At 51.9% G+C, this 20,957-nt stretch overlaps 1 protein-coding gene across 1 annotated transcript in view; it reads right to left on the bottom strand.

The window, feature by feature from the left end:
- The window catches only part of FSTL1 (follistatin like 1), a 79,209-nt gene extending 60,327 nt beyond the window's left edge, over positions 1-18,882 (bottom strand). The window contains exons 1-2 of the mRNA XM_068166003.1: positions 18,776-18,882; positions 18,605-18,665 (exon numbers count right to left, since the gene is read on the bottom strand). Coding sequence (XP_068022104.1) covers positions 18,605-18,631 — 27 coding nt within the window. The 5' untranslated portion in view covers positions 18,632-18,665; positions 18,776-18,882. The remainder of the gene's footprint in view (positions 1-18,604; positions 18,666-18,775) is intronic.
- Positions 18,883-20,957: the final 2,075 nt, after the last annotated feature.

Genomic DNA, 20,957 nt, shown 5'->3' with positions numbered 1-20,957 from the left:
AACCTCAGCAGCTATGCTTCCTGATGGTGTGTGGGTTAAAGCAGAGCACACTGATATTAAATTAGGGCTGGTAATGTTTTTGTCTTTCTTTTTTCTTCCTTTTCTTTAGAGTAGGTTCTACAAATCCATGCAGAGAGATGCCCTGTCATCACATGACAAGGGAGTGCTAACAGGCTAGGAAAGGGGATGCAATGTGTGGAGATCCAGTGCTGAGCCAGGGCCCCATCCTGTTCAATATCTTTATCGATGATCTGGAGGAGGGCATTGAGTCCATCATCAGTACCTTTGCAGATGACACCAAGCTGGGGGCAGGAGTTGATCTGTTAGAGGGTAGAGAGCTCTGCAGAGGGACCTTGCCAGTCTGGACAGATGGGTAGAGTCCAAGGGCAGGAGATTGAACACATCTAAGTGCCAGGTTCTATACATTGGCCACAACAACCCCATGCAGAGCTACAGGCTGGGGTCAGAGTGGCTGGAGAGCAGCCAGGCAGACAGGGACCTGAGGTACTGGTTGACAGTAGGCTGAACATGAGCCAGCAGTGTGCCCAGGGGGCCAAGAAGGCCAATGGCATCCTGGCCTGTATCAGGAATAGTGGCCAGCAGGAACAGGAAAATCATTCTACCTCTGTGCTCAGCACTGCTTGGGCCACACCTTGAGTCCTGTGCCCAGTTCTGGACCCCTCAGTTTAGGAAAGATGTTGAGTTGCTGGAAGGTGTCCAGAGAAGGGCAACAAAGCTGGGGAGAGGCCTTGAGCACAGCCCTGTGAGGAGAGGCTGAGGGAGCTGGGGTTGCTTAGCCTGGAGAGGAGGAGGCTCAGGGGAGACCTTCTTGCTGTCTACAACTACCTGAAGGGAGGTTATAGCCAGTTAGGGTTTGGTCCCCTCTCCCAGACAACCAGCACCAGAACAAGAGGACACAGTCTCAAGATGTGCCAGGGGAGGTTTAGGCTGGATGTAAGGAAGAAATTCTACACAGAGATAGAGATTTGCCATTGGAATGTGCTGCCCAGGGAGGTGGTGGAGTCACCATCACTGGAGGTGTTTAGGAAGAGCCTGGATGGGGTGCTTGGTGCCATGGTTTAGTTGATCAGATGGTGTTGGGTGATAGGTTGGACTTGATGATCTTAAAGGTCTTTTCCAACCTGGTTAATCCTCTGATTCCTAAGACATACCTTAACATCTCAAGGAGTTCACACTGCTTAGTTTGCCAGAGACAAGACTGGGAGAAGTCTTTGTCCCAGACCACAGTTACAATGGTGGGGAGCAGAGGTGTGGTGCTAAAAGCCTCTTCTGTTCAGCAGATAAAACTCAAGATTCAGCATTCAGAGATCCAAACTAGACAAATGAAAGCCAGCAGTGAGGTGTGACAGCATGTGGGGAATTAACCACACAGTGGTGTTTGCCAGTTTTATGTTCCCTTTGTGGCAATTACTTCATCAAGGCTAGATGCTTCTTAAGACACTTTAGAATCCAGAGCAACGGGAATGAATCAAAGAGCCAGATAATATGGGCTGGATAATGCAAGACATCAGAAGTAGTAAAGCACAACAGCTCCTTCTGGCCTCACTACAGACTAATCCATAGGGAAAACCATCCTTTTTAGGATCAGTGAAGTTGGTAGACAGGCATACTTTTAGTGACAAGGCAGGCTCACATGCACATGAAATAGTCATAGCAGTGAATTTTCTTTCACCCACATCTCTTCAACCTGAAATTCTCCAAGCTCTGTAACACCACTGTGCCAGCAAGCCAGAATACAATTGCATTACCATCCCCCTTTCACTCACCTTGAAGCTTTTCAGAGTAGCTAACCATCTGCTTGCCATCCCCATGGGAAACAGGCTACCTGTGATCTTGGCCACCTTGGGGTCTGTGTTGATAGGTTGGACTCGATGATCCTCGAGGTCTCTCCCAACCTTAGTGATACTGTGATACTTTTAGGCTTCTGAGTGACAAAACATTCACAAGGGTGCCTTGCAGAAGGCCTTTGGATGGGAAGTGGCTGCAGCACACAGAATGTGTCCAGAGATTCAACCACCTCCCTGAAGAGCCTATTCCAGAGTTTGAGAACTCTTTCTTCTTATATCCAATCTAAACCTCCCTGGGTTCAACTTGAGACCATTTTCTCTTGCCCACCTTGAGTCCTGTGTCCAGTTCTGGGCCCCTCAGTTTAGGAAGGATATTGAGTTGCTGGAAGGTGTCCAGAGAAGGGCAACAAAGCTGGGGAGGAGTTTGGAGCACAGCCCTGTGAGGAGAGGCTGAGGGAGCTGGGGTTGCTTAGCCTGGAGAAGAGGAGGCTCAGGGGAGACCTCATTGCTCTCTACAACTATCTGAAGGGAGGTTACAGCCAGGTAGGGTTTGGTCCCCTCTCCCAGACAACCTGTGACAGAACAAGAGGACACAGTCTCAAGCTGTGCCAGGGGAGGTTTAGGCTGGAGGTTAAGAAGAAATTCTACAGAGAGAGAGAGATTGGCCATGGGAATGTGCTGCCCAGGGAGGTGGTGGAGTCACCATCCCTGGAGGTGTTTAGGCAGAGACTGGATGAGGCACTTGATGCCATGGTTTAGTTGATTAGATGGTGTTGGATGATAGGTTGGACTTGATGATCTCAAAGGTCTCTTCCAACCTGGTTAATTCTATTCTATTCTATTCTAACTGCCCAGCAGCTGCCTACTGCAGGTGTCCCTCCCCAGGGTACTCTTTACAACACTGAAGAACTTTGCAGAACAATTCTGTGAAGGGTATACATTTTAAGACCAGAAGTCAGCAGTTAAATGCTAATGAAGGAAATAGCCACCCAAAAAAAAAAGAGTGAGAATGTTTCCTAGTTGTGTTAACAAATATCTTCACATGTGACATACAGATCACCAAAAAAAAAGTTATTTCCATTAGTTCCCATGACAACCAATGGAAATTGCTAACCCATCCTGTCTCCCTTATCAACCTTTGACAGACCTGCCAGGGAAAGCAACTATGCCCACTGTAAGATGCTCTACTTGACTACAATACAGAGCTCACAGGGAAACAAATCTACATTGCTGCAGCATCAAATGCTCCCCACACAGCACACCTCCAGCTTGTCTTCTGTGACCTACAAATGGCTGGAGCGATGCTTGTTGCTCCTCTCCAAAAGCACACACACTCCAGAACTGCAATACCTACTGCAAGACACTCCAGCTCTCCCACCCTAGGCCCTTCCTCTTTTTCTCTGGCCCCATAAAAACTTTTAACCATCTCTTCCTTTCCAAGCCCCATGAGGAGAGACTGAGGGAGCTGGGGCTGCTTAGCCTGGAGAGGAGGAGACTCAGGGGAGACCTTATTGCTCTCTACAGCTACCTGAAGGGGGGTTGTAAACAGGCAGAGGTTGGTCTCTTCTCCCAGGCACCCAGCACGAGAACAAGAGGACACAGTCTCAGGCTGCACCAGGGGAAGTTCAGGCTGGAGGTCAGGAGGAAGTTTTACACAGAGAGAGTGATTGCCCATTGGAATGGGCTGCCTGGGGAGGTGGTGGAGTCGCCGTCACTGGAGGTGTTCAGGAGGAGAATTGACAGGGTGCTTGGTTGCATGGTTTAGTTGATTAGGTGGTGTTGGATGATAGGTTGGACACAATGATCTTGAAGGTCTATTCTATTCTATTCTATTCTATTCTATTCTATTCTATTCTATTCTATTCTATTCTATTCTATTCTATTCTATTCTATTCTATCTGTGGGCCAGTGGCTCCCATGTTAAGTATGGCCCATACAAGCCCTTCATACACCTCCCACTGGGGAGGTGGTGGAGTCACCATCACTGGGGGTGTTAAGGGGGACACTGGATGGGGTGCTTGGTGCCATGGTTTAGTTGATTAGATGGTGTTGGGTGATAGGTTGGACTTGATGTTCTTGAAGGTCTCTTCCAACCTGGTCTGGTCTGGTCTGGTCTGGTCTGGTCTATCCTATCCTATCCTATCCTAACCTATCCTATCCTATTCTCTGCCTGGCAAGAAATGGCTGCATCTCATGGCAATTCTGGTCTACATTTCATTGCTGTTCTCCTCACTATTTTTATAGTTGTTGATAAGAACAAAGACCTCTGCAGTGCCTGATGCACCTCCTACACGACAGCTTTTAAACTTTTCCTAACAGGCATGCATTCAGCTTGATAAACCCTTCTGAGAGGCACAGCAACATCATTATCCTTAACTACCTGAAGGGAGGTTGTAGCCAGGTGGGGGTTGGTCTCTTCTCCCAGGCAACCAGCACCAGAACAAGAGGACACAGTCTCAAGCTGTGCCAGGCAAGGGTTAGGCTGGATGTTAGGAAGAAATTCTTCCCAGAAAGAGAGATTGGCCATGGGAATGTGCTGCCCAGGGCGAACAGAACAGAACAGAATAAAACGGAACAGAATAGACCAAACCAGGTTGGAAGAGACCTTGAAGATCCTCACGTCCAACCTATTATCTAACACCACCTAATCAAGTAAACCATGGCACCAAGCACCCTATCCAGTCTCTTCCTGAACACCTCCAGTGATGGTGACTCCACCACCTCCCTGGGCAGCACATTCCAATGGGCAATCACTCTCTTTGTGTAGAATTTCTTCCTAACCTCTAGCCTAAACCTCCCCCGGCACAGCTTGAGACTGTGTCCTATTGTTCTGGTGCTGGTTGCCAGGGAAAAGAGAACAACCCCCCCCCAGGCTACAACCTCCCTTCAGGTAGTTGAAGAGAGCAATAAGGTCTCCCGTGAACCTCCTCTTCTCCAGGCTAAGCAACCCCAGTTCCCTCAGCCTCTCCTCACAGGGCTGTGCTCCAAACCCCTCCCCAGCTTTGTTGCCCTTCTCTGGACACCTTCCAGCAAGGTGGTAGAGTCACCATCACTGGAGGTGTTTAGGAAGAGCCTGGATGAGGCTCTTGGTGCCATGGTTTAGTTGATTAGATGGTGTTGGGTGATAGGTTGGACTTGATGATCTCAAAGGTCTTTTCCAACCTGGTTAATTTGATTCTATTCTATCTCCAGCCAGGATGGCCTAACTCAGCCCCATGTCTGGACACATGCTGCTGCACTGCAGAAGAGCTTGGCAGTGATTTGTGAGGAGGTATTAATGTCCAGCTGTTCCCCCATCTCTTTTGGTTTTGGTGTGCACAAAGCCAGGAGTGGCCCAGCAGTGAGCTGACACGGTGCAGTTTCAGGCTATTCACATAACGCAGTGAGATTCAACACCCCCACAGCACGATCCAAACTCCCCAAACAATCCACAGTGACTGCAAATTTTGCTGCATTTTCCTCCACTTTCCCATCTCAGGTCTGGGTTGTAGGAGACATTGGCAAGTTACTCTGTAGCAGGGCTCAGTAAGGTGGCTCTGTGTGCATGTAGGTGCACACAAGGCACAACAAACCACGTGCTGTAATCTGTGATTAACCTTGCTTCAGCACAGTTTCCTTCACAACACCCTTCTGGAGGCCTGCATCCAGCTTTCAGCTCCAAAGAGAGGAGGACAAAGCATAAAGGGCAAAGCCAAACAACAACAAGCTGTTCTACAAGCTGCTTCCCACAGATTCCTGTCTCGAGACTGATTGCCTTTGGTGGTCAGGGAGGTACAAACCATGATCAAAAGGCAATGCTCATAAAACACTTCTCTGGTCTAGTAAAAGCTGATCTCATGCTGGGGCCTTTCCCTTAGGCAGGGCAGTAACTACTGCAACCCTGCATCTATGAGGAGAGGCTGAGGGAGCTGGGGTTGCTTAGCCTGGGGAAAAGGAGGCTCAGGGGAGACCTTCTTGCTCTCTACAACTACCTGAAGGGAGGTTGTAGGCAGGTGGGGGTTGGTCTCTTCTCCCAGGCAATCAGCACCAGAACAAGAGGACACAGTCTCAAGCTGTGGCAGGGGAAGTTTAGGCTGGAGGTGAGGAGAAAGTTCTTCACAGAGAGAGTCAGTTGTCATTGGAATGTGCTGCCCAGGGAGGTGGTGGAGTCACCATCCCTGGAGGTGTTCAAGAGGGGATTGGATGTGGCACTTGGTGCCATGGTCTAGTCATGAGGTCTGTGGTGACAGGTTGGACTCGATGATGTTTGAGGTCTCTTCCAACCCTGGTGATACTGTGAGACTGAAGATAAACCTGTTGACTCTGAGATACCCAGAGCATGGTATCATTAGCCACAGGACTGGAAGCGGCCATCACATATCAGGAATGTGTAAAATTGGATTTGAGAAGACACTAATGGCTGTGGTGTGTGCAAGCAGCTGCTAATCCCAGGGAATGCAGGAATACCTTACAGAAGAAACAGTCTGTTTGTCTAAAGGGGGATGCTTTGAATGACCTCAAAAAGCATTACCGTGTTTGTCTCTCGCCCCGCTGAAAAGCCTGGTGAAACACAGGGGCTGCAGGGAATGCTCCTGCAAGTGTGCACAGGCCTTCCCACATACACACTGCAGGGCAACAAAGCTTCAGGACGTGCCTCTCACTCTTCTTGAAGTGCTCCCTTCAGCTAGGCATCCCACCCACAGCTCAGCAGATGATGTGACCATGGAGGCGCTGCAAGCAGCCACCAACGTGAGCCACCAGCCACACTGCAGCCTCAGCCCTGCAGCACAACGGTAGGGTTTCAAAGGGACCTCTGCAGATCACCTAGTCCAATCCCCCTGCTAAAGCAGCATCACCTAGAGTGTGTCAGACAGGAACATGTCCAGGTCAAATATGGGAATGCTCCTTGCCAGGGACATTAGGGAAATGAGGCTGGGGAGAGGCCCTGAGCACAAGCCCTAAGCAGCTAAGGGACCAGGGGTTGTTTAGCCTGGAGGAGAGGAGGCTCAGGGGAGACCTTACTGCTCTCTACAACTACCTGAAGGGAGGTTGTAGGCAGGTGGGAGTTGGTCTCTTCTCCCAGGCAACCAGCACCAGAACAAGAGGACACAGTCTCAAGATGTGCCAGGGGAGGTTTAGGCTGGAGATGAGGAGAAAGTTCTTCCCAGAGAGAGCAATTGGCCACTGGAATGTGCTGCCCAGGGAGGTGGTGGAGTCACCATCCCTGGAGGTGTTCAAGAGGGGATTGGATGTGGCACTTGGTGCCATGGTTTAGTTAGTCATGAGGTGTTGGGTGACAGGTTGGACTTGATGATCTTGGAGGTCTTTTCCAACCTTACTATGATTCTAGGCCACCTGGCCAGCCCTGGCCATGGGAAAGACAGTGAGGCTTGCTCTTTAACTATGGAATGGGTATAAATTAGGCAGTTTAAAAACAAACAAAAACCAAAAGTACTCCCCCTTTACCCTTACATATCATTCTCTACCAACAGGTCTAGACCCCAGCCCTGGGGGCATGAGAAATACAGCTCCATGTCCTGGGACCTGTCTTGTTCAACATCTTTGTGGGTGCTATGGACAGTGGCAGTGAGCGCACCCTCAGCAAGTTTGCTGATGACACCAAGCTGTGTGGTGCAGCAGACAGCTGGAGGGAAGGGAGGCCATCCAGAGGGACCTGGACAGGCTGCAGAGGTGGGCACAAGCCAACCTCATGAGCTTCAACAAGAGCAAGTGCAGGGTCCTGCAGCTGGGTCGAGGCAAACCCAGGCACAAATCCAGGCTGGGCAGTGACTGGCTGGAAAGCAGCCCTGAGGAGAGAGACTTGGGGGTGCTGGTGGAGGAGAAGCTCAACAGGAGCTCTCAGTGTGCACTTGCAGCCCAGAAAGCCAATCAGATCCTGGGCTGCAGCAGGAGAAGTGTGGCCAGCAGGTCAAGGGAGGTGATTCTCCCCCTCTGCTCAGCTCTGCTGAGACCCCACCTGGAGTACTGCCTCCAGTTCTGGAGCCCCTATTACAAGAGGGATGTGGAGGTGCTGGAAGATGTCCAGAGAAGGGCCAGGAGGATGATCAGAGGGCTGGAGCACCTCTCCTGTGAGGACAGACTGAAGGAGTTGGGGCTGTTCAGTCTGGAGAAGAGAAGGCTCTGAGGTGACCTAATTGTGGCCTTCCAGTATCTGAAGGGGGCCTACAAGAAGGCTGGGGAGGGACTGCTCAGGATCTCAGGTAGTGATAGGACTAGGGGGAATGGAATGAAGCTGGAGGTGGGGAGATTGAGGCTGGAGGTGAGGAGGAAGTTCTTCACCATGAGAGTGGTGAAGCCTGGAATGGGTTGTCCAGGGAGGTGGTTGAGGCCCTGTCCCTGGAGGTGTTTAAGCTCAGGCTGGATGTGGCTGTGACCAACCTGATCTAGTGTGGGGTGTCCCTGCCCAGGGCAGGGGGGTTGGAACTAGATGATCCTTGTGGTCCCTTCCAACCCTGACTGATACTATGAGCAACGGAGCCTCTGTTGCAACCTGACTTCTGTCCATCTGCAGGGCAACTTAAGAAGGGGAGCACTGCCTGAAGATGATTTGGCTGGTGCTCCTCATGTGGCACTCATCATCTTGGGACTGGCCTGCCCCAGAGCTTGCATCACCCAGAGCAAGCACACTGCCCTCACACAGGACTCCTGCAGCCTTTCTGCCAAGCTGAAGGCGATGCTTCCGACGTGAGTGCTTGGGCCCCTGCCACCTTCATCTTGAGAGCCTTGGGTTTGAGTGCCTGAGCTGCAAACCAGAGGCAGGTCACAACCTCTTTTGGTTATCCCTGAGGAATTTTATTCACCCAGGCAACGAGAATGATCCAGACATAGCGACAATCCCCTGAGGAAAATCGTTTCCTCCTACATATAGGAAATGAGACAACAATTCCAATCCCTCATACTTCAGCTTCCTCTAACATAAACATGAAAATGGGGCCAAAACACAGGAGGGGAGAGAAAGTCCCAGAGCAGCAAGGAGTACATATGCAAAGCCTTACATCATGCAGATGGAAGGCTTTGGCTCCAGGCTACACTTACCAGCACTTAAATGGCAGGGGCTGCTCCAGTGCAGAGGGCCCCTCCCCACACTCCACAGACACCATCCTCCAGATCAATTTGTTGTCAGGAAAACAGCAACAGAACTCTGCCAGGAAAACCATCCCTGAACATAAAAGTGCTAAAGGCCAACCTGGCAACTGGCCAGCTCCTGCCAAGTGCTCCTTCTTCCATCCCTTCCAGCGGGTGGACAGAGACTCTTTGTTCTGCCCCTCTGACAGTCAAGCCCCAAACCCTGGCACCCCAGTAACAAGGAAAGAGTGTTCAAAGGCAGCATTTCTCGTGGCAGGTGGGATCCTGAGTTAGGAAAATACATTTTTCCCCTCAGGGGCAAGTACTTTTGACAGCCCACCCCCATCACTCCACTCTTGCTTCCCTCTTAGTCAAGACTTAATATCCTGTTCTCCGTTCCTCTGACTTGGAAGAGCAGAGAAGGCCATTTCAGGCTTGAGTCTTACTCCTGTCACAGGCACCTCTGCAAGAAGCTCCTCCCAGACCTCCCTAGGTCTCCTTGCAGATAAACAAAGTAGTTTCTGGCTAAGAATAGAACAGAACAGAACAGAGCAGAACAGAAGAGAATAGAATAGAACAGAACAGACCAGACCAGGTTGGAAGAGACCTTCAAGATCATCGTGTCCAACCCATCAATCAATCCAACCCACCCAAACAGCTAACCCATGGCACCAAGCACCCCATCAAGTCTCCAATGGACAGAGTATCCATGGACATAGTCAAAGGACAACTGCACACCTCCAGTGCTAACTAGGTAACTTACTCCCACAGGATGCTGGAGCACCTCTCCTGTGAGGACAGACTGAAGGAGTTGGGGCTGTTCAGTCTGGAGAAGAGAAGGCTCCCAGGTGACCTCATTGTGGCCTTCCAGTATCTGAAGGGGGCTGCAGGAAGGCTGGGGGGGGGACTGCTCAGGATCTCAGGTAGTGATAGGACTAGGGGGAATGGAATGAAGCTGGAGGTGGGGAGATTGAGGCTGGAGGTGAGGAGGAAGTTCTTCCCCATGAGAGTGGTGAGACCCTGGAATGGGTTGTCCAGGGAGGTGGTCGAGGCCCTGTCCCTGGGGGTGTTTAAGCCCAGGCTGGATGAGGCTGTGGCCAGGCTGATTTAGTGTGAGGTGTCCCTGGCCATGGCAGGGGGTTGGAACTAGATGATCCTTGTGGTCCCTTCCAATCCTGACTGATACTGTGATACCATGCTACAAACAGATGATTAATTTTTAATGCATTCATTAGACATTGCAAAGCCTCTCCCTTTCCCTCTCTTGCAGTGGATGCTTCCCACTACTTCTTGAAAGCTTTCCTTGTGGGCTAAAAGCTGACTCAATGTGAAAAGCTCTACCAGCACTCATAGTCCTTGACTCTGAGCAAGGAACAGGGATGAGATCAAGAGGAATGTGTACTGCCTAGAGACAACTAGCAGCAGGCACCCTTTTCTGAGGGACACAACCCCCCCCCCCCCAGATTCCAGTCTTCAAGCAGTGTGTTGTTTCTTCTGCCAAAATATTTGCTTGGCTCTTAAACAGTGGAAATGTGGGATCCACCTAACAGCTGAGCTAAAGAGATACCAAAGCCCTCCCCAGTCATCCATCTCAAACACCTTCCTCTTTCCAAATGTGTTGGTCATAAAATCATAATATCAAGCAGGGCTGGAAGGGACCACAAGGATCATCTAGTTCCAACCCCCCTGCCATGGCCAGGGACACCCCACACTAGATCAGCCTGGCCACAGCCTCATCCAGCCTGGGCTTAAACACCTCCAGGGACAGGGCCCCAACCACCTCCCTGGACAACCCATTCCAGGGCTTCACCACTCTCATGGGGGAGAACTTCCTCTTCACCTCCAGCCTCAATCTCCCCACCTCCAGCTTCATTCCATTCCCCCTAGTCCTAGCACTCCCTGAGATCCTGAGCAGTCCCTCCCCAGCCTTCCTGTAGCCCCCTTCAGATACTGGAAGGCCACAATGAGGTCACCTGGGAGCCTTCTCTTCTCCAGACTGAACAGCCCCAACTCCTTCAGTCTGTCCTCACAGGAGAGGTGCTCCAGCCCTCTGATCATCCTCCTGGCCCTTCTCTGGACACTTTCCAGCACCTCCACATCCCTCTTGGAATAGGGGCTCCAGAACTGGAGGCAGTACTCCAGGTGGGCTCTCAGCAGGGCTGAGTAGAGGGGGAGAATCACCTCCCTTGCCCTGCTGGCCACACTTCTCCTGATGCAGCCCAGGATCTGATTGGCTTTTTGGGCTGCAAGTGCACACTGAGAGCTCCTGGTGAGCTTCTCCTCCACCAGCATCCCCAAGTCTCTCTCCTCAGGGCTGCTTTCCAGCCAGTCCCTGCCCAGCCTGGATTTGTGCCTGGGACTGCCTCCACCCAGATGCAGGACCCTGCACTTGGTCTTGTTGAAGCTCATGAGGTTGGCTTGTGCCCACCTCTGCAGCCTGTCCAGGTCCCTCTGGATGGCCTCCCTTCCCTCCAGCTGTCTGCTGCACCACACAGCTTGGTGTCATCAGCAAACTTGCTGAAGGTGCACTCAATGCCACTGTCTAAGGCACCCACAAAGATGTTGAACAAGCCTGGTCCCAGGACTGATCCCTGAGGGACTCTGCTTGTCCCTGGCCTCCACTGGGACATGGACCCATGGATAGCCACTCTTTGGGTGTGGTCCAAGGGAAGCCTCCAAATTTCCAAGTTTCCAGGCTCTGGACCTCTTGATGCACTCCAAAAAAGGTGCAGGTGTCTCAAGACATTTCAGATATGCAGACTGGAGCATGAGCCTGCTTTCCTTCATCATCTTTCACAGGCAGCCTGCATCTACTCTAGTGCCCCAAGCAACCACAGGCTCCACATGAACACAAAGAGGCACAGTGTAAGTGAGAGAGATAGGGCATATAGCAGGCAATGGGATTCCACAGGACCTTATAGACACTTCACTTCCAGTTTTGCATGGCAGAGAAGGAACATGGTCACTCACTACTGCTGGGTGGTGCCCTCAGAACTGAAGCACACTAGGCAGGAAGCAGTAAGAGAATGCCATGAAGTCACTGCTCACACTACTCTGTGCTTTAACGTAGCACCCAAGCCTCCAGCCCTGCTTATTTGCTATTTCTTTACTGCTGCAACGCCCAGGAACTGCAGGCAGAGCCCCAGAGTCAAGAATAAATAAGCCCCTGCTCTTACCAGCTCACATCTAACTTTGCACACCAAGCTGTGGCAAAATCTACCACCTCTGGAAAATTCAAGATGTAGATCACCCCATGTCTGCCACCCAGACACAGCTCTGAAAGGAACTATGTTTCACAGCAGAGTAAGAGCCTGCTCCTTTCCTCTGCTCAACTCACAGACAATGCTGGGAGGGATAAATCTCTCTGAGGAAATGCTGGTTATTCACAGATTAGCTCATGGCAGTGCAGCAGAAGGTGATCCCCCCACCCCTACCCCTGCAGAGACAGATGCAGCCCAGATAACTCAGGCGTGTCTGGGAACCAACCTCATCTAACTCACAGGCCAAAACACAGCCTGGTTAAAGAGAGTCTCCCGAGCCCAGAAAGACAGATCTGACTGAGATTTGTGACAAGCTCTCTTCTGTACAAAGAGAAACATTCCCCAGGCTCATGTAACAGCACCCAAGAAAGATCAAAGGTGCCTCAGTGCCTCCTGATGGGTAAGCAGCTGTACCAATAACAGCAGCTGGAAAATGCAACAGGAGACGCTCAGCCAGTCCCTTCCTCCTGTAGTGGGAGCAGAGCTGCCTCTCAGGCAGCCCCCAACAGCAGCCCCTGTTAATTACTGGCAAGGAATTTGCACTCTGGCAGATAAAGTCATCCAGACAGCTACAGTGGATTTACACAAAGCCACGAAGCGGCATCAGGGTGCCCGGAGCATGGCACAGCACACACCACACAAAGCAGGCTGTGCACAGAGCAGCCTGTGCCCGGGGGAGAAACCTCTTTATCCCTGCCTCCCCAGTTGAAATATCCTCCTTGCTTTAAGGCACAACTCCAGCAAAGCCTGGTCTGGCACTTAAGGGCAGGATTTCAAGGAGGAAGACATCCATCACTCCAAAACCATCTCAGGGAGCAAAATGGATCTAATGTTTCCTTCCCCCAAAGATGTGCCTGCTAGAGTAGGCCTGGGCAGCCAGTCTTATTGCATTAGTGAGCTCCATCTGACTGCTGAGTTTTAGTGCATGGAGCCAGTGAATATTAAAAACAGCCTGATTGGCATAGTAGTGTCTTCTCTTTCCACTGCCATGGACAAAGTAGCAGGGAGATGAGGACTCAACTGTCCCCAAAGTCTGCATCACTCCATTTCAAAGTCAAATGGACTCTTCCTAAAATTATGGCTCCAGGCCAGCTAAGCAATTCTACCAGTATCTCAGCTTCACTACATTCAGCTTCATTTAGTAAGGCAGCAGTTTTTAGCTTTTATGATTGCAAAACCATGGGAAAAGTTTAACCAAAGCAAGCTGCTGATGCTGGCCAGCTGATGAGACCAGCCCGGGGGGAGGAAGTACAGGAGGTTTTATGCAGACCAGCTGAATTCCCAGCCCTATCTCCCCTGAGACACACCAGTGGCTCAGTGGAAACAGTTGAGTGTTGCCCTCCCTGCAAAAGCAGTCAAGTGACACTAAGATGTGAGTTAAACAAACAGAACTTAACAAAACCTTTGTCTTTTCCTCTCCCCCCTAACATCCATTTGCAGCTTACCACATGGAAAAATGACAGTGAGGGAAAAGGAGGTGAGGTGGAAAAAAACAAGACCAATCCTACGGCTACAACAGATGTGGACACTGTGCTATAAGAAAAGGTTCTAAATCTGCCTCCAGATGCTTGTCATTGCTCCTGCTACTTGAGGGATATGGCCTCCTCAGATCTGTCAGCAGATCACAGTATCACAGTATAACTTAGGTTGGAAAGGACCTCAGAGATCATCAAGTCCAACCTATCAACACAGACCCCATGACTAGACCATGGCACCAAGTGCCACATCCAATCCCCTCTTGAACACCTCCAGGGATGGTGACTCCACCACCTCCCTGGGCAGCACATTCCAATGATGAACGACTCGCTCGGTGAAGAACTTCCTCCTCACCTCGAGTCTAAACCTCCCCTGGTGCAGCCTGATACTGTGTCCTCTTGTTCTGGTGCTGGTTGCCTGGGAGAAGAGACCAACCCCTTCCCGGCCACAACCACCCCTCAGGTAGTTGTAGAGGGCAATGAGGTCACCTCTGAGCCTCCTCTTCTCCAGGCTAAGCAACCCCAGCTCCCTCAGCCTCTCCTCACAGGGCTGTGCTCAAGGCCTCTCCCCAGCCTTGTTGCCCTTCTCTGGACACCTTCAAGTGTCTCAGTGTCCTTCCTAAACTGAGGGGCCCAGAACTGGACATAGTACTCAAGTTGTGGCCTAACCAATGCAGAGTCCAGGGGGCACAATGACTTCCCTGCTCCTGCTGGCCACACTATTCCTAATGCGTGCCAGGATGCCATTGGCCCTCTTGGCCACCTGGGCACACTGCTGGCTCATGTTCAGGTGGCTGTCGATCAGCACCCCCAGGTCCTTCTCTGTTTGGGAGCTCTCCAGCCACTCCAACCCCAAAATCTCCTCGCCTCTAGCTCTTCTTAGCCAAGGTGAGACAAAGTCAGATTAAACTGTTTACACAACTCTTGACAAAGGATGGCTCACTTGTCCAGGAATGGGTTTAGGATAGTTCAGGAGAACAGCTATGGGTTCCAAAGATTAATCTGAATGGCAGAGGACAGGCCAGGGCAGTGAGCTCTCCTCCTGGCAAGGCTGGACTCAGGAAAGGACTTCTGTCCACAGCACGCACACCCATGCTGTATCACAGTATCACTAAGGTTGGAAGAGACCTCAAAGATCATCGAGTCCAACCTGTCACCACAGACCTCATGGCTAGACCATGGCACCAAGTGCCACATCCAATCCCCTCTTGAACACCTCCAGGGACGGCGACTCCACCACCTCCCTGGGCAGCACATTCCAATGGCCAATGACTCTCTCAGTGAAGAACTTTCTCCTCACTGGCTGGCATAAGCCTCTTTGTTAACATCTAAATGCTCACAGCAAAAATAACTTTCTTTATGATTCTTAATCAGGTTTAAGCCAAAAATGAAAAAAGGAAAGTCCTCACTCTTATTTTGAACCAAATATTCTGGCAGGACACATAACAATGCTGGCATCATTAGAGTGGTACCACCAGTGGGAGCATTCCCTCGCATCACCCTTCAGACCCCAGGGACACTGTCAAACAAACAGCAACTGGACGACCCAGCATTAACTAGGTGACATAATGCAGCAAGAGATCAACAGCTGATTAACTTTCAATGCACCCATCAGGCATTTTGTGCCTCTCCCTTTTCCTCTATTGCAATGGATGCTGCCCTTCCCCCCAAAAACTAAGAATCACTCTTTCTGCCTCAGTAAGCCCCAGCTAAGAATATAAGCAGCTTCACCTCTGTAGCATCATATCTCTGTAGCACATCGGCCACAACAACCCTATGCAGTGCTACAGGCTAGGGTCAGAGTGGCTGAGAGCAGCCAGGCAGAGAGGGACCTGGGGGTGCTGGTTGACGGTAGGCTGAACATGAGCCTGCAGTGTGCCCAGGCGGCCAGGAGGGCCAATGGCATCCTGGCCTGCATCAGAAACAGTGTGGCCAGCAGGAGCAGGGAGGTCATTGTGCCCCTGTACACTGCACTGGTTAGGCCACACCTTGAGTACTGTGTCCAGTTCTGGGCCACTCAGTTTAGGAAGGAGGTTGACTTGCTGGAGCGTGTCCAGAGAAGGGCAACAGAGTTGGGGAGGGGCTTGGAACACAGCCCTGTGAGGAGAGGCTGAGGGAGTTGGGGCTGCTTAGCCTGGAGAAGAGGAGACTCAGGGGTGACCTCATTGGTCTCTACAACTACCTGAAGGGGGGTTGTAGACAGGCAGAGGTTGGTCTCTTCTCCCAGGCAGCCAGCACCTAGAACAAGAGGACACAGTCTCAGGCTGCGCCAGGGGAGGTTCAGGCTGGAGGTCAGGAGGAAGTTTTACACAGAGAGAGTGATTGCCCATTGGAATGGATTGCCCGGGGAGGTGGTGGAGTCACCGTCACTGGAGGTGTTCAGGAGGAGACTTGACAGGGTGCTTGGTTGCATGGGTTAGTTGATTAGGCGGATGCTGGATGATAGGTTGGACATGATGATCTTGAAGGTCTCTTCCAACCTGGTTTATTCTATTCTATATAAGTGAACTGATACCTCACAGAGAGTATGACCCAGCAAGAAAGATAAAAAGGGCTGTCTGAAGCTGGTGGCTGGCTTCCATCTGAGCAGTACAGTTCACCCTCTATTGCTCTTGTGACTCTTACTGAACCAGGCCAAGAAAAGCTCCCAAGTTTTGTCATGTCTCAGATTTTCCAGTCTGCACAAAGTCATGCCAGGAACATTTACTGAAGCAATTCCTTTCTTTCTTTCTTTAAAGACTCTAATTATGTGCCTAACAATGTTGTTAAACTGAGTGCTGTACAAAAGCCTCAGTGCCGTTCAGATATCGTTGTGCCGACAGAAGGATTAGGAGCTTAAGGCTCAGCGTTAATGTCCTGAGCATACCGAAAGGCACGAAGTGCAAACTGCAGCAGAAAGGCAAGGAATAGAGAGCTTATCACTTCCAGACTCTGGAACAGGGAAAACCACACAGGAAAATGCCAATACTAATCTGACTCAGTGCCAGTGGCAGAGGGAGAACAGCAATGAGAAGCAGTTCGAAGAGGGCAACCATCGAAGCTGTCTCTGAGCTGCAAGCCGATCACCCTCAGGCACAGCCCACTTCGTAGCAAATGAGGAGGTCTGCATATCCCCGAGGGCAGGACACTGCCTGTGAATGAACCTATGTTCAGCACCCAGCAACTGCCAGCAACAAGGAATTAAACTACCCCAAAGCAGAAGTTTTTCTGAGGTGTCAGTTTCCCCCAAACCTCAGTCATCACTCCCAAGGTTTGCTGAACTCAGACTGGAATTGAGCCAAACTGTGCATTGGTTTGACACCTGAGCCATTGCCCCAGAAAAGTCAGATCATTAACGTACCCACTCGAGCATGAACTGGCCTTTAAAGTAAGCTTTGAACACGATGGCTGCAAATTTGCCTTTTCGTTTGCAGATGAGCACAGAGACATCGCAGTACTTACACTTGGGAAGCTATCCAGGCACTCAGAGCACATTAGGCAAAAAGCAGGCTCTAGCACTCTGACCATTAATACATTTAGGGGCACTGGTGACATCAATAATCAAGGGGCTAAACACATCTTGGCTACATTTCGCTGGGTTACTGACTCCAAGAAGGTTTACCCAGACCACTCGCCATCATTCAGCCTTTAGTGTCATTTGTCATATGGATACACCACTGGGCGCTTGCATCCTGTTGAGGTTTCTTTGGTCATTGACCAGAAGTGGTTAAGGTTTATTTACAACCCCTAAGAAAATTAACGAAATGGATTTGTGTTTTTCAGGACAGTGCTGGAGAGGATGTGTGAGAACACTCACTACTAATTATGGTGCAGGGGGCCTGGTAGTGGGTTGGTGATTTGTTGGACTTGTTGATTTCAGAGGTCTTTTCCAACCTTAATTATTCTCTGATATGCCTTAGGAAGATGTATGACAACGCTCTCCCATATGGGCAGATGTAAACACAGCTCGGTCCTGCTCCCTTTAGTTTTCACCATTGCCAAGACTGGAGTTACAGGCTGACAGGCGTCAGCATCTCACCACCACCCTGTGCCACCTCTGCTCCTCAGGCACTCCCGCGTTTGCACCCTTCATCCCTTCAGGGAACAGCTGGCAGTTGCGGGGAGTTTTGCTGAAGAGCTTTGCTTTCAGGGACAGAGCAACAGCCGCGGGCTTCACCCTAAAACCCCTTCCAAACCCCCTCTTTGTCCAGCCCAGGCAGCGCAGCCCACGGGCGGGAAGCAGAAGAAGAGGGAGCAGTGTGGTGGAAAGCAGGAGTAATTTATACCTTTGTTTGTTTGCTTGCTTTTGTGCAGAGACAAAACTGTGATGCTCTAGGGTGGGTCTTCCCATCTGGGAGAAATATGTAGGGAGAAAAAAATGCAGGAGGGGGAGGGACCAAGCCGCGCCCCCCCTCCAGCGGGACCCGCTGCTCTCTGAAAGCAGGCTCGGCCTCCCTCCCCAGCCCAGCTTGAGTTCATTTGCCTCAAATCACTTCCACATTTCCCCTGCCTTAATTATCAAATATTTGTTTCTGACCCTCACTTTTTACGGAGGCCGCCGCCGCAACCGGGAATTCAGACACCGTTTATTTTTCGTCAGCAGAGGCAGGGGGGGTGGGCTGCGGGCCGGGGGGCTTTCCGAGGCTTTCAATGTCATTGCACGGAAAGAAGGGAAAGACAGAGAAAGGGAAAAAGCGAGCGGGAGGGAGGGAAGGAAAGGGTGCTGGGCCGGGGCAGCCCAGCCCGGCGGCAGGCTGGGGGGAAGCCCAGCCCTACCCCAGCAGGAAACGCGGCCCCCTAAGCCCCCGCGGAGGGCGCCGGCAGCCCCACAACTTCCCCGCTGCCACCGACCTGCCACTTTCCTCCGTCCCAGCAGCTACTCCTCCCCTCTCCAGGATGCCGCCCGCAGCCCGCCGGGGCGGGGGGGCGCGGCAGAAGACGCCGGAGAGGGACCCCAGCTCCCCTCCCCCCCAGCCCCGGCCCCCCGCCCTGGCCCTCGCCGGGGCCCCGCGCCTACCTCGGCCCGCAGGCGGGCGACGGCCATCAGGGCGCAAAGCAGCGGGGAGAGTTTTCCAGATCTGCAAGAGAAGGAGCAGAGGGAGGGATGCGTGAACGCGGGGCCGGGCAGAGGCGAGCGGGGGCCGGGGCGGCCGCCGCCAAACTTCCCCGCCCGGGCGGCCCCGCTCACCATGCTGCGGGCGGCGGGCAGCACCGACGGGGCAGGAGGAGTTGCAGAGGCGCTCTCCCCCGGCTCGCTCGCGAAGGGAAGGGGAGGGCTCCCCTCTCACCCCGACCCGCCAGCCCCGCGGCTCCAACCCCCGGCCCGACCCCCGCCGCCTACCCACCGCCCCGGGGGCCCGGCCCCTTTCCAGCCCCACCCGCCCCTTTCCAGCCCCACCGCCCCTCGGCCGTGCCCCTCTCGCTCTCCCGCCGCCGGGCCTCACGGCGGCCGCACCGGGGACCTCGGCGGCGTCTGAAAGCGGCTGGAGGGAGAGGGGTGTCCGGGGGAACCTGTCGGCTCGCTGGCCTGGGGGCTCGGGTGCCCCTGCTCCGGGAGGGTTGCCCCCCACACCCTGCGGGCGGGATGAAGTTGGGTCCGGAGAGACCCTGCGAGCCCTGCGCTGCTGCGGGGTACAGGGGCGGGAGCAGCCGGGCAGCCGGCGAAGGACGCAGCTGCTCGCACAGCCCGCCCGGGACCAAGCCTCCGAGGGGGGCACGGCAGCCCTCTCACCTTGTCACGAAAAAGGGGACACTGGGGCAAAAGGTGGCTTCTCTGCAGGCTGGCCGTTGTAAAACCGGCTTGGTACCGTGCTCTGGCCCCCGAGGCCGCCGGGACCATCCACGTCGGGATGCAGGCGGGTTTGCACTCTCCTGTTTAAGCCTGGATGCGTTAGCATGCAAATGGTGTTACAGTATCACAGCATCACCAAGGTTGGAAGAGACCTCAAAGATCATCGAGTCCAACCTGTTACCACCTGACCTCTGTTGGCTGAGGGGAACGGGCAGCCAGGCAGAGAGCCAAAATCCCACCCGAAATGCCTGGTGATGCTCATTTGTGTATATATACCTGTATAAACCCTCTTCTTTAATCCCCTAATCTCTGAATTTGAGAAGCCTCCAGTAGCTAGAAGGCAGGATCTGACCATGCAAAGAGTCTGATTGTTCTGGGCACATAAAGGCATCTCTGTTAGAGAAAGCAACAGCCTTGTGGGTGTGGGTTGGGTATTGTTGGGAAAATTGGGTAAAACACAGGGGGCTTGTGGTCAAGACCTTTGTTTTTTTCCCCCGAGAGAATGCATTCATCTGGATGCATTCCCTGTGTGACCTATGCCAGACTCTATGGTCCAGCTCTGGCAGTGGGGTTGGACACAAAGATTTCCAGAGCTCCCTTCCAACCCCTAACATCCCGTGATGGTTTTTAGCCTGGAGAAGAGGAGGCTCAGGGGTGACCTCATTGCTCTCTACAACTACCTGAAAGGTGGTAGTAGCCAGGAAGGGGTTGGTCTCTTCTCTCTAGCAACCAGCACCAAAAACAAGGGGACACAGTCTCAAGCTGCAACAGGGGAAGTTTAGGCTGGAGGTGAGGAGAAAGTTCTTCACTGAGAGAGTTGTTAGCCATTGGAATGTGCTGCCCAGGGAGTTGGTGGAGTCCCCATCCCTGGAGGTGTTCAAGAGGGGATTGGATGTGGCACTTGGTGCCATGGGTCTAGTCATGGGGTCTGTGGTGACAGATTGGACTCGATGATCTTTGAGGTCTCTTCCAACCTTGGTGATTCTGTGATCCTGTGTGACACCAGTTGTCAAGAGCTTCTTTGATTTTTGAGGTTGGTTGTAACCCCAAAATGACACCACTGTCTTTGAAATACCCTCTCACTCCATAACCAAGTGTGCCTGCAAACTGTTTATCTTCTTACTCTGCTGTATTCTGTGCCCTCAGTACAGGCAGGCACCATGGGAGATTCCAGCCTGTGTGCCCTCATCATTCACCAAGACCAAATATTATTCCAGCATCCTGCTAGAAGGAGAGCACTCTGGGGAAGGGTTATCCTAGATCAGCCCTATTTCATGGCAGCTATGCTATTTTTCTGTGCATCCTCAGGCTCTGCTTCCTCACTTCTGTTTTGTATTTGGGACTACTGTTACTAATTTTTGCATTTATAAAACAACTTCCCCAAGCATGTTCCACTACTGTCTATCACCTATACATCTAGCCTGAAGAGATGTCTAATTATTTCACTGCTGAACCTGTGATGCTGAGCAATGAGCTTTTCATTGTATCCTCTTTCTTTCTTTCTTTCTTTCTTTCTTTCTTTCTTTCTTTCTTCTTTCTTTCTTTCGCTCTTTCTCTCTTTCTTTCTCTCTTTCTCTCT

Source organism: Melanerpes formicivorus, unplaced genomic scaffold (genome assembly GCF_026170545.1).
Source record: "Melanerpes formicivorus ecotype bairdi unplaced genomic scaffold, bMelFor1.0.p_v2 SCAF_95, whole genome shotgun sequence".
In the NCBI taxonomy this organism is placed as follows: Eukaryota; Metazoa; Chordata; class Aves; order Piciformes; family Picidae; genus Melanerpes; species Melanerpes formicivorus.
The sequence above is the reverse complement of the archived record's forward strand: the minus strand, read 5'-3'. Positions and strand labels throughout refer to the sequence as shown.